Below are 12,216 nucleotides of genomic sequence, written 5' to 3' on the forward strand. Positions count from 1 at the left end.
TCTGGTCTCGTCAGGGTGGTTCACCTCGCATGTGATGGGTAGGATGCAGTTTGATTGAATATTATGGAACTGATCGATACCACCCTGCCTCTTTAAAGGAAGAACTTCACCTGATTGTACTGTGTGCAATTTTAATTGCATTCTAACATTTCATAGACATGCATGTTTGCATGAATGTTATTATTATTGGCAGTGTCGCTGTTATTCCTGCCCTGGATGTCAGTGGAGGGCTGTATTGCCCCATGGGTTACGTGCTGTTTTAGAGGCTTTCCACCTTGATTCACAGTGGGGGTTTTTTTCACATGGAAATGGTCAAATTTAAAGATTTTGAATACTGGGTCTAAGTATAACTTCAGTGCAGAAGCACTATATATCTTATTTGTTGTAAATGTTAAAACAGAGCAGGCACCAGGCCTGCTGTGTGTTTGTGTTGCTGAGCAGCAGGAGGCTGGCGAGGAGGCCGCTGTGTTCACCTCCTAAACTCGAGTTTCTGTGTGCAGGCGGCATCCAGACCGAGGCTGGGACGCCCCCGCCTCCCCCATGCCCCCCCTCACCACTGGCTGCACTGTGCTAGACCGCTCCCTGGTGGTCCACCTGAGGAACTGCAGCACACAGCTGCTGGTAAGACATAGAAGCAAAGAACTCCCCAGAGTCATCCCATGTAATGAGTGTTTTAGTGTGAAACCCCCCTGCAGTCAGTTTAGTAAGAAGTGTACAGTCTGTGCAGGTTATGTGAGGGCATGTTTTAAATGCCAAAATAATAATTTAATAATTAGAATAACAGCAGTATGGCATTTGTTCCAGAAAATATAATTAACTTTTGTTCATATTGTTGCCTCCTGTTGACCAGTGAATGGAGGTCATAGCTTGCTTTTTTTCTCTGTAATTATACAGTATTTGTATATAAAATATCATAATACAAATACTAAAAGATATACTCTGTAATAGCCCTTTTCCATGACATGATGCTGTTTCTACTCACCTTGGCTCTACCTGTTGTTTTTGGTTTTCCATTGGGTAAAAGTTTGGGTTAGTCGGATGCCAGAAGCATCCCTGTTGAGGCTCCAAGCGAGCCGAGCCGACACTAAAATGTGACGTGAAACGCCACAGAGCTCTGATTGGTCAGAGAGAAACTGAGCAGCAAAGCCCCGCCGGTCACTGCTTACCGCCAGGAAATACAAAAGTGAGACTCGCGAAACTGGTGTCATAGTTGATAATCTGTCCATGTAAACAAACAATACATATACATATTAAGTAAACATAGAGAGAAGAAGCCATTGTGACAGACCCATGTGGGAACAGGGCTTCCTGATATGGAATTTTGAGGGCTGATATCGATATAGGGCTGTACTGTTTTTTGTTTGTTTGTTTGTTTGTTTGTTTTGGGTTTTTTTTGATTGCATGTCAGCTGATAGCCACTATTTTGTGTCAGGGTTTAGTTTCTTTTAATTTGAGTATCGATGTTTCTCCTAGAATTTTGTACTAGTCCAGGGCTTCTTTTGGAAAAAAAAACATTCAGACTCAGAGACACTAAAACTCTCCATGTGTCTGCTTTCTAATGTCTTACTGATCAGTCTGACCTCAGTTTGGTCATGGTAAGAGTCGGAGAGGCTTGCACTTTGTACAAACTGTCAAGAGGGCAAAAAGAGGCCAAATTTTGAAGATAAAATTGCTTAAAAAATGAGCTGAACAGAACTGAAGTGGGCCGGTGTTCCTCTGCAGCGCCTCGGGATGTTTGGGCCTCTGCGGTGCGGGGAGATGTACGCTCTGGACCGGCTGCTGAGAGAGGCTCGGGTCTTAGAGATCATACGACGCATCATCAAGGACAACCCCAGGGGACTCACACAGTGTGACCAAGGTGAGCTGCTCACCTGTTGCTCTTCTCTCCTGACAGAACAAACAGTCAAACAGACAAGCAGCTTGTCATAATTTAGATAATTTATGAAATCAGAATGCCATTGGCTGATTTCCACTTGGCCAGGGTATGCTCACCTTTTCTCCCATCATATCATCATGAAATTAACACTTTGGCTGCTGGTCAGAATACGAAAGCAGTTCCCACGAGCATTTCTACTCTTTAGATACTAACTTATATCACTTACTTGAAAAAATAATCAATAGATTAATTGACAATGAAAAAAATCATTAACTGCAACCTCACTCTGATCTGTCTGTCCATCACTACATCTGTCCCATGCTGACAGGCAACTTTTCCCTAAACAATCGAATAGATAAAAAAGTGAAAGACGATTTCGAGCCAAACTGACCTTTGGTAGTGTTGGCTGGGACAGGTGTGGCTGTTTGGAGTGACCTGAGTCCACATGAGGGAGAAATATCCTGATCAGGTGTTCTGTGCTCCTCTGGGCTCATAATCCACAGCACTGACCATCAGACAGCGGCGCTCAGGTCACATTACTGTTCTGTCACGTGAGCACATGCTCCACATACAGAATGTCAGGCTTTCTGCTTCTCAGCCAGGGAAGAGACTCGGGAGATAAACTGAACAGGCCTTACAGCAATCCTCTTCTCAGCAGGCTGTACTCTCATGTTTACAGCCAGGTAACTGCAGCCAACAATACTCAGTAACCTAAAACTTTTTTTGTGGATACCAGGTCACTGAAATACATGAAATGCTCTGTCCTGTGCAGCACTATGAACTATTCAAACAGAGAAACTATCAAAACGTGATGCTGTCAAATGAACTTACATCTGTATGGAATGCTTCGTTTTTTTGTTTGTTTTTTTTTATTCCACCATCATTCTGCTAAACTGTTGGATACACTTAATGCTAGAAGCTTACCCTAACCTTACCCTTACCTTACCCTTACCTTACTCTTGTAGAAATTAGACAAAATAAGAGAACAAAGGAGAATAAATGCTCCCTTGTTTTTTGGAAGTTTGAACTGAATCCTACTTGTTTGTTAGTCGTTTTGTATCTGGGCATTTTGGGGATTCCCTCATCCAGCCGAGGGGGGACAGCAGCCAAAACAGAGCACAATGTGTGACTGACATGCAGCCATGGACTTAAAGTACATTTGGATTTTTTTCCTGCTGTATCTTTGACATCTGTTGGTGTAACTCCTCACAGACTGGCCAGGCTGGTCAACATGAACGTGCTGTGTGCAGTTTAGTGCATCGTGTCATTCCAGCTGTGAAGTCACTTATGTGTAAACTTGGAATCAAAAGGCACTCTTTGATTTTTTTTTTTTTTTTTTTTTTTTTTGGTATCCACATTTGGAATCACATTTTTAAACGAGCATTTAGAGGGAGCATCTTTGAGGTTTGTTTGTCCTTCCATGTGTAGAATCTGTGCTGATCTCCTCCTGGCAGCGTCACAGCCCTGCCAGGTGAGGCAGTTACCTCTTGTTGCCACTTGGGGTCACCAGCATCCAAATATGGCAAAGTCGAGCTTTAAATAATGGAATAGAAATGACCAAAAATCCTTGACTCTCCTCATTCCCACATTTTAGTGTTGAAAAAGTTCATCAGTCACATTCAGTTAGAAGCTCTCATGTTCAGGCCTAGCACAGCATCAGCTGTTTTGTGGCTGTTTTTTCATTGACTCAGGTGAAGTCAGCCTGTTTGCTCAGTTTCCGTCAGTTTCAGTGTCAGAAGAGCTGACAGATGAATTATAATTTCTGTTTGTCTGTTTCTCTGCGTTTCCACCTCCCTCCCTCTCCTTCACCTCTCCATCCCTTCTTCCTTCAATCACAGTAATACCACAGCTGGAGCAGTGTCAGGGCGCCACGTCGCTATGGCAACAGTGTGTGGGTCAGGGCAGCGTGTACAGCGTCTCCGCAGAGTCCTTCCTGGTTACCCTGGCAACGGTCTACTCAGCCAAACTCCCCGAGCGGGCTGCCAACATGGCCGACGCAGGTACAGGGAAAGCAGGACATCACTGTGTACATGCAAGTTATCGTGTGTGTGTGTGTGTGTTTGTGCATGCACCACATTCAGAGCTGTGTGTGTGTGTGTGTGTGTCCAGTGTTCATGCGGCTGCTGGAGCGGCTGCTGGAGCAGCAGCTGCCGCGGCGCGGCGGCGGCAGAGACAAGATGATGGTCACGGTGTTCCAGCTGTGGAGCTACCTGGAGGCTGACGGCATCTGCGACATGGACACACACATCAGCGAGCTGGCTGAAGAGGGTACAACACACACACATTTAATTCAGCTGAGGTTTGGTGTAGGTGGTCTGGTTCCCTGATGTGATGTGAGCTGAAACCTCCTCAGCAGCTGCTCTGAGCTCCTCTGGTTGATAATCCAGCTGATAATCCACAACACTGGATCTCTTTCTATCAAAATAACACTTTCAGCACATAAACCAACACTCGTGAGAGCAGATTGTGCCATTATATTAAAAAAAAGTTCTTTTTTTCATGTAATTGTGAAAGCACCGTTGTTTCTTCCTGGCACACGGTTACCATGCCCAAGTTTCCTGCCGATGCTACCTGCCGGATCTACTTTCCAATTCAAACAGGAAAAAAACAAGAAAAGAGACGTTCAGTGTCCTAAAATAAATGGCACCAGGACTCGATGTGGTATTTTATATTGTCATAATCTGCTTTGTTGGTGTTTGTTAATGTGCTCAAAGTGTATCTTGGGGAGCTGTTTGCTGTGGAAGTGAATGGAGAGACAGAAGTATAGTGTTGTGGATTATCAGAGCAGCTGAGGAGGAGCTTCCCAGCCCTGGAACACCTCAGGATTATCTTTGCAGTTTCCAGGTGTCGTCATGTTCAGGAGGTCAGTCCTGTAGCTGCTTCACCGCCACCGAGTTTGTTTGACTCTTAGTGACATATCAGACTGTCATGTGAGCTTGTGTACTCCAACAGGACACACACACACACAGATAAACAGCAGTGAACATTTTGGCCCAAACGATGCTGGCTTTCCTTGGGTCAGTCATATATTCTAAAATGCTTCAGTCCTCGAGTATGAAAACTGGGCTGCAGGCGGTTGTCAGAGCCTCAGAGGGCAGGAGGTGCAGCAGGTGACGCCTTTCCAAGTTGATCATGTTGACCTTTAATTATAGTGCCTCCATCAGGTCATTTAGTTTTATTTTTTTAAATGCCAGAACCTTGTGCCAAAAATGTGTCCTCTTCCCAAGTTGCATCAAAGTTGGATCATGAGTTAACAATGCTGACCTTTAATTATAGTGACCGATCAAAGTTTAGTATCAGTCTGACTTACACCTTCCCAGACTCGACACTTTGGCCTTTAACTACGGTGTGCAATCAGGCCAATCAGTGTGTAATTTTTTAAACAGCAGACCTCAGTGCCATTGTGCATCATCCAATCTAAGTTTTATATAAGTAGAAAAAAAATTCTGACCTTTTAAAGATACTGCCTTCATAAGGCCGATCAGTGCAATTTGGAAGGATAGCTGGATTTTTTGTTCAATTTAGATTTTTAATTACCGCCCCCCGTCAGGCCAATCATAATTTTTTCGTCAGTGGATCATAGTGCTGAGGTACATCATCTGTCCAGCTTTCAGCCAGCCAGTCTTGCAGTCAGGCAGCCAGCCAGCCAGCCAGCCGTGCTGCCCTGTCTCAGGCAAAATGAGCTGATATCAACATCAGCTGGATGATTCTTTGTCTGTATTTGATAGTAAATAGTTTTTTACAACACATGTATGTGTAGTTTCTGTACATATGAACAATGCTCTGTCGACCTGTTAACATGGCAAACATTCCCACTTGTACTTGGAAAATCCAGTGTTTTAATAATCCCAGTTTATTTAGTTAATTGTGGAAGATTTTGACTCCTTAACAACATGACCTAACCTCTTCGACTGCTTCTTCTCCCATCACTGTCATTCCTGCAGTCTGGTTAGTCCAAACCCTCGCGTCATGTGACCAGGAAGTGTTGGTGCGTGCTCTGCGGCGCCCCCCGGAGTGCAGCCTGAAGAGAGAAGGGCTTCATGCTGTTGCCAAATTGCTGAAAGATCCTCGAGGGAAAGTGGTGGCCTCTGCCAGCTCTCTGCTACGAAGCCTGGCTGAGCAGCCCAGGCACAGAGAGAGGGTGAGACGGCTGTGTGTCTGGGTGTGAGAGAGAGAGAGAGAGAGAGAGAGAGAGAGAGAGAGAGAGAGTCCAAAGTTTTGATGAGATTATTTAACTCCTTTGTGGTATAAGTGTATGTAATGCTGTATGTAAACCTCAGTATCTGACCTCCAACACATCACATGGTGTGTAAGGTGATAGTCTTACCTGTACTGTGGTGCAGTGAGTTCAGTGCATTTAGCACATCTGGTCCGTCAGCTCCCTCCCTCACAGCTTCACCAGGAGCAAAATGAAAGAAGCAGACAGAGATGGGAAAACAACATGATTTGTGTGGCAAATGAAAACTGTTTTGAGCGATGCACAGCAACACGCCTGTTTCAGTTCCACTTGCAGCGCTCTTTTCAGTAGCCTGGCTTTCAGAACAGTGGGACTACATTCTGCCACAGCACTGCCTCTGTATCACTACACACTTTTTGTTTGTTTGTTTGTTTGTTTGTGGAAGTGTTTTGTTGCTGGCCAGGTTCAGGTCAGAGGGAGTCACTTTGTTCTTTATAACTGTGACAGTGTCTGTGGCCATGTGCAGCTCACAGACACTGCAACAGTCAGTAAAGGCTGGAAACAAACTTGAACTCCTACGGGTCGTTGTCAGAACTCTTGGAAGAAGGTCATTTATTACGGATTTGCAGCCCTTTTTCATGCATTCCTATTATGTCGGGTTTCACTGGTGAACTCAAAGAAACCACGGCAAACGCGTGTGTTTCAGCGCACTCTGATATAAAACATGCCAGAGGAAAAAAACAGGCGTCTCCAGTCACAGAATTGTGTGTTACTTCTCGCTTCCCCATCCAGAACAGGATGCAGTGTTGATATAACAACTATGTTACAAAGAACACATCACGTCAGAAAACATGAGGAACAAAGTGTGGATTACTGTATTATGCTGTTGTGCAAAATAACAGTATTAGAAAATGTGGAGCCACAGGAAAAAAGAAAAAAAAAACATTGATGCGTGCAATATTATTCAAATACCGTAATTGCTACCACATATACAAACCATGTATTACATTCACATGAGCAGGGTTGTGTCAGGAGGCTTGTAGATGGTGTGTGAATAAACATGAGCTGTGCCTCTCTCCCCAGGCCTTGGTGAGCTGCCTGGAGCTGCTGGAGGATGAGAACGTGGAGACCAGAGTGTGTGGATGCAAGGCGTTAGCTTGTCTCAAGGTACACACACACACACACACACAGCTAGAGGCTCACAGCAGGTGACGGTGAGCAGCGTAGGCTTAGCCCGGTATCTGGGCTGATATTCCCCTCAAGTTAAACGTCAAACGTGAGGGGCACCTGAGTGTCATGTGTCAAGGCTGTGTCCTTACCAGCCCCCCCTCACCTGAGCAGACATTTTGCTGAGATGACACACAGTACGCTTTATATAAACATGCACTGTGGGCCTTTACTGTGGCGACCTAAACGCTGCCACAGAGGCTCTTCCACACTGCCAAGAATTCAAAAAGCTTCCTACTGACTACTTTTGAGACTTTTTGCACAAAACTGCTCAAAATATGTTTTGTTTGCAACTTGTATGTACATATGACTCACCTGTAGACTCACCACAGCTCCATCCCTGCATCTATTGTCTCTGTTTTTTTTTTTTTCCAGGCTAAAGAAAGCATCGACCAGCTGGTGTATCTGTGTCAAACAGACAAGGAGGAAGTCAGAGACGCTGCCAAACAAGCCCTGCTAGTGCTCGGTAATCATGTGGATGATGATGATGATGAAAAGAATAATAAGCAGTTTGATATGATTTTGGCACAGCCTGACCATATAAGATGCATTTAATTGCATTAGTTTAGAGGATTAACAGTCATATTCTTCTGTAACATATTTTTTTCTCTCTTTCATTCATTTGCCATTTGTCACCAATGTCACCAGAAATGTGAAAAACATTCCTTTATGGGATTTTAATTCATTCTTTCTTTTCGGACATAAAAACGGCAATAGAGCCTTGATATGAAATGTATGACGGTCCCGTCCACCACGGGAACATGTCAGACTGTGCTGTGAAACAAATCAAAATATTCCCTCCTTCATTCATTCATTCATTCATTCATTCATTTTTTTTGGTTGCTCATTTGTTCACTTTGCTGAACAGGCGAGGAGGGAAAGATGGCCCACCGACATGTCGAGACGTCTCAGGATGGCATACCAAGACTCTTCGCTCCTGGTAGCATGGCCAGCACAGCCTTCTAACACACAAACACACACACACACACACACACACCAGCAGTACAATATGAATATGTTTGATGTATCATGATGTTGTACTGTTCCCAAACTCCTTCACCAACATCACATTTATAACATTAATATAAAGTGCATACACTGTCAGAGAGGGTGCAATAATACCCATGTGGAAGATGACAGCCACTGTTATAGTTAACACTGGGCATACAACTCACACACACACACACTACTAAATGAATCTGTGGTAACTACTCTTCAAAATCAGCTGGACTATGTGGATGTTGGGAAGGACGTGTCATCTTATCTGCCTTAACTGGGAGGATGGGAGGACGGACTGGGAGCAGGCTGTGCAGTGGAGTTTGTCAGGCTGCAGGAAAACCAAGCATCTCAAGCTTCCCGGCTGCAGGACTGTGTATGTGCAGAACAAAAATGTATTATACCAACATCAGGGCTTTTTCATCCGATTTCTGGTGTCTCAAAACTGACCCAAACACAAAACTGAGCCTCTAAACTATCAGAAACACAACATGAAAAAGAATACTAGAAAAAGCTACTTACAGAGCTATTTAAAATCATGACATGAAACTTTGTCCCCTGATTAGCTAAATGTCCATGCCATAATATATACCAATTTAACAAGAAATAGACAAAAAAAAAGTTGTATTTTAAGATCAAAACAGAATCCCTTTTACTTGCAGGAAAATGTCATTTTAATATCTGACCGGTTTACACTGTCCATCACTGCAGGTTTAGTTCCCTGTGTCCACATGCTGCTCAAATGTATTTCTGTCTCTCCATTCACTTCCACAGCAGCTCCCACACTTTCAGCACATAAACCAACACATAAAAGCAGATTATGCCCACTGTAAAAACAACACGTTCTGGTACCCATGTTTTGAGGGAATTAAACAACTCTTGTTGTTTTCCTTCTGAGCTGGAAGTAGATCTGACAAGTGGCTCCTGCAGGAAACGTCTGCAGAGTGACCTCACACCAGGAAGAAATAACCTGGTAGTACTGTCACACATAACTGTAACTACACAATTATATTGGCATAATCCGCTCTGTTCATGTTTGTGTTTGCGTGTTTGCACCAGAAGTGTTATTGTGGGAGTTGTTTGCTGTGGAAGTGAATGGACACCCAGTGGAGCTCAGAGCAGCTGGTGAGGAGGTTTCAGCTCCGTCAGGGAAACAGACCACACCACAGGCCAGGTTTACTGCCACCCAGTATGGTAGAGTCACACCAGTCCAGCAGTCTGTTCCAGCAAACTAAACACCGGGAAACACCAGGAAATCTGAAAAATGAGTGAGAAGTCAGAGGCTGTCGGTTGTCCTCTGTGTGTGTCACTGTCACTGCATCATTTACTGTGAGATTTGGGCTTCACTTCAGAAGGTGAACATGAGGCCAAAAACAGCTTTTTTTCAGGTCTGGGATGTCCTCATGTTGGCCCACACACACACACACACACACACACACACAGCTAAGCCCCCTGTCCTAACACACAGGTTCCACACTGCAGAGTCTTTATGAAGCTGTCTGATCGTTATCCCTGCTTGGTGTGAGTCCCTGCAGGCTTGTATGAGACAAAGGTTCAAACAATTCAGTGCCAATGTTCTGTATTATCATGGCAAAGCATAGCTTATTCTTAATGAAAAAAAAAAAAAAAAAAAAAATATATATATATATATATATATATATAATTATTACCACTGGAATTGTATATGTTATGTGACTATATTGTAAATTGTTTTTTTTTTTTTTTTTTTTTTTTTTAGAGCAGTCTTAATTTGTAAATTCACACTTTGTGTTGTTATGAGTGCTCTTTCTGTTCTACTGAAGACACCATTTATTTTCAATCACTCAACCAGTGAATCTGATCTATTGATTGACTGAGTGATTGGTTAAGACACCACTTTCTATGACACTTTGACACTGGCATGATGATACAGCAATCTGATATCTACTGTAAAGGTGTTAGCATTTATTTTGAGCTCCATGCTCAGTATTTTTATTACTATGCCAGAGACCTGTGGAGGACTTGCCTTTTTGAGCAGATGAGGACAAATCCCTGGAGGAGAACAGAGCGGCTCAGAGCGGGTTCAGGGTTTTGCCAGGTCAAGGACAAATTCACTTTGAATTCAGTAAATTCAGATTTTCCCTCGAAACAGTGTTTCACTTTAAAGTTCTGGCCTTTAGGCAGAAAGGAGTGGATTTCCATCTTTCTTAGAAGGTTGGATCTGAAAACAGGCTGAAGTGTTGGAATGGACTGAGTTGAAGGTGAAGTGACCCCGGTTCTGCAGCGGGCGCCATGTTGCTGCGGCATTTTCCAGAAGAAATGTCTGAGCAGAAGCTTAGAGGCTCTCAGCTGCTGTGGATCCGAGCGCTGACGCCAACATGGCTGCTGCAGGACAGAGGCTGTGTGTCTGTCTGTCCGGCTCAGTGTGTGCACGCTGCCTGCACCAAAACACAGCGTTCATCTTGGAAAATAAAAATCACCCCCAGCTGTTCTGCAGGACAGTGGTGCTGCTGTCTTCCTCTCATCGTTATTAAGAGGCTGGATCCTGGCTAGAAGCTCCACATGCTAACTGTTAGCCTCCTGCCATTGAAGTGAACTTCCCCCCAGCTAACACTCTTCAAAAGAACCACCTTAATCCACTCAAAGAAGCCTTAACATCATCAAACTCAAACTTTGTTTGTTACATAATTTGAGTGGATTATATGCACTGACGTATTCCCTTCATCACTAGTGAGAATCCTAATGAGTAAAGGTTGGAAATTCAAACCAGCTCACAGGATACCTCTAGGATAAAACTACAATGTGAATAATTACAGTGTGAATTTGTAAAAGCTGTTATTCAGGCCAGCTAAATCCCAGGTGGGGGGGTCCAGCGCAATGGCAGGACGCTAACAGTTAGCATGTGGAGCTTCCAGCCAGGATTCAGCCACTTGATAATGATGAGAGGAAGACAGCAGCACCACTGTCCTGCAGAACAGCTGGGGGAGTGATTTCTATTTTCCAAATTGGGTGAACTGTCCTTTTAGAGGGGACACACACATTGCATCAGTTGTCTGTCCTGTGTTTTCCCCTGAGACTGGCCTGAGCTGCTCAAAGACATGCTCGGCAATGCCAGTATGCACTGGGACTCGCCTGCTTCCAGAGCCTGTCAGTGTGGAGGACGTCAGGAAGCAGCCCTGCAGCCGGCATGGAAGCTCTCCTTCTCATCGCAAGCAATAATGAATCTCTGCTCTGCTGCTCGGTCCATGAGAAGACTGGTTTCCTGCTCAGGTTTTTGTTGGGATTTGCAAGGGCTGATCAAACATGCAACCTTACGCCAAGTCAGGTCTGCTTTGCAATATGAGCTCGGCTGGCCCTGCAGTCAGGTGGGCTGTAGCTGCCAGGACTCAGCATTCAGCCCCGACAGCCAGCTACTGCTATACCTATGCATTCATGCAGCATCTTACAGGAATTAAGTGCCTCAAGGTTTGATAGTGAAAGAGATGCTATGAGACTTACAGAGATACTTTATTTAAGAATGAAGAAAAAGTGAAGCAGTGCAAAAACACTGCAGCAGACTATTTTTTTTTCCATAAGGTTGGTAGATTGTGCAGCATTGGAAATAAGTGTTTTATTTCATCATGATTGTTATTTTCTTTTCTTTTCTAAAATGTTTCTAAAATATATTCCCTGGCATTTGTCTTGCCTGGTTGTCAAACATATACAGATTATTATTAAAATGTGTTTAAGACAGACTTGTCTCCTGTGCTTTTGGTTCTGAAATGATTTCATGTTTAAAGTTTTATACAGCAGGCTGATAAAATATCTTGAATATACACTGAAGGAGAAATAAGACAGTGTATTCTCGGCCTTACACATTTCTCTAAGTACTTTTAGATACCGTTGTAATATTTTGTGATATTACTCCTACAACAAAATATTTCTAAAATCACATTAGTGTTTTTCATATTTTATTGCACTA

The 12,216-nt window shown here is 43.7% G+C and overlaps 1 protein-coding gene across 4 annotated transcripts in view; it reads left to right on the top strand.

Annotated features, from left to right (window-relative positions):
* The window catches only part of ripor1 (RHO family interacting cell polarization regulator 1), a 62,829-nt gene extending 50,840 nt beyond the window's left edge, over window positions 1-11,989 (top strand). For 3 of the 4 annotated variants that reach the window (XM_030053229.1, XM_030053227.1, XM_030053230.1), the window contains 8 exons: window positions 501-621; window positions 1,723-1,858; window positions 3,715-3,876; window positions 3,986-4,144; window positions 5,821-6,017; window positions 7,137-7,220; window positions 7,656-7,746; window positions 8,149-11,989. In XM_030053229.1, the coding sequence (XP_029909089.1) occupies window positions 501-621; window positions 1,723-1,858; window positions 3,715-3,876; window positions 3,986-4,144; window positions 5,821-6,017; window positions 7,137-7,220; window positions 7,656-7,746; window positions 8,149-8,246 (1,048 nt within the window). In that variant the 3' untranslated portion in view covers window positions 8,247-11,989. The remainder of the gene's footprint in view (window positions 1-500; window positions 622-1,722; window positions 1,859-3,714; window positions 3,877-3,985; window positions 4,145-5,820; window positions 6,018-7,136; window positions 7,221-7,655; window positions 7,747-8,148) is intronic. The other variant, XR_003928336.1, reaches the window with a different exon arrangement.
* The last annotated feature ends 227 nt before the right edge of the window (window positions 11,990-12,216 follow it).

This window comes from Myripristis murdjan, chromosome 6 (genome assembly GCF_902150065.1).
Source record: "Myripristis murdjan chromosome 6, fMyrMur1.1, whole genome shotgun sequence".
In the NCBI taxonomy this organism is placed as follows: domain Eukaryota; kingdom Metazoa; phylum Chordata; class Actinopteri; order Holocentriformes; family Holocentridae; genus Myripristis; species Myripristis murdjan.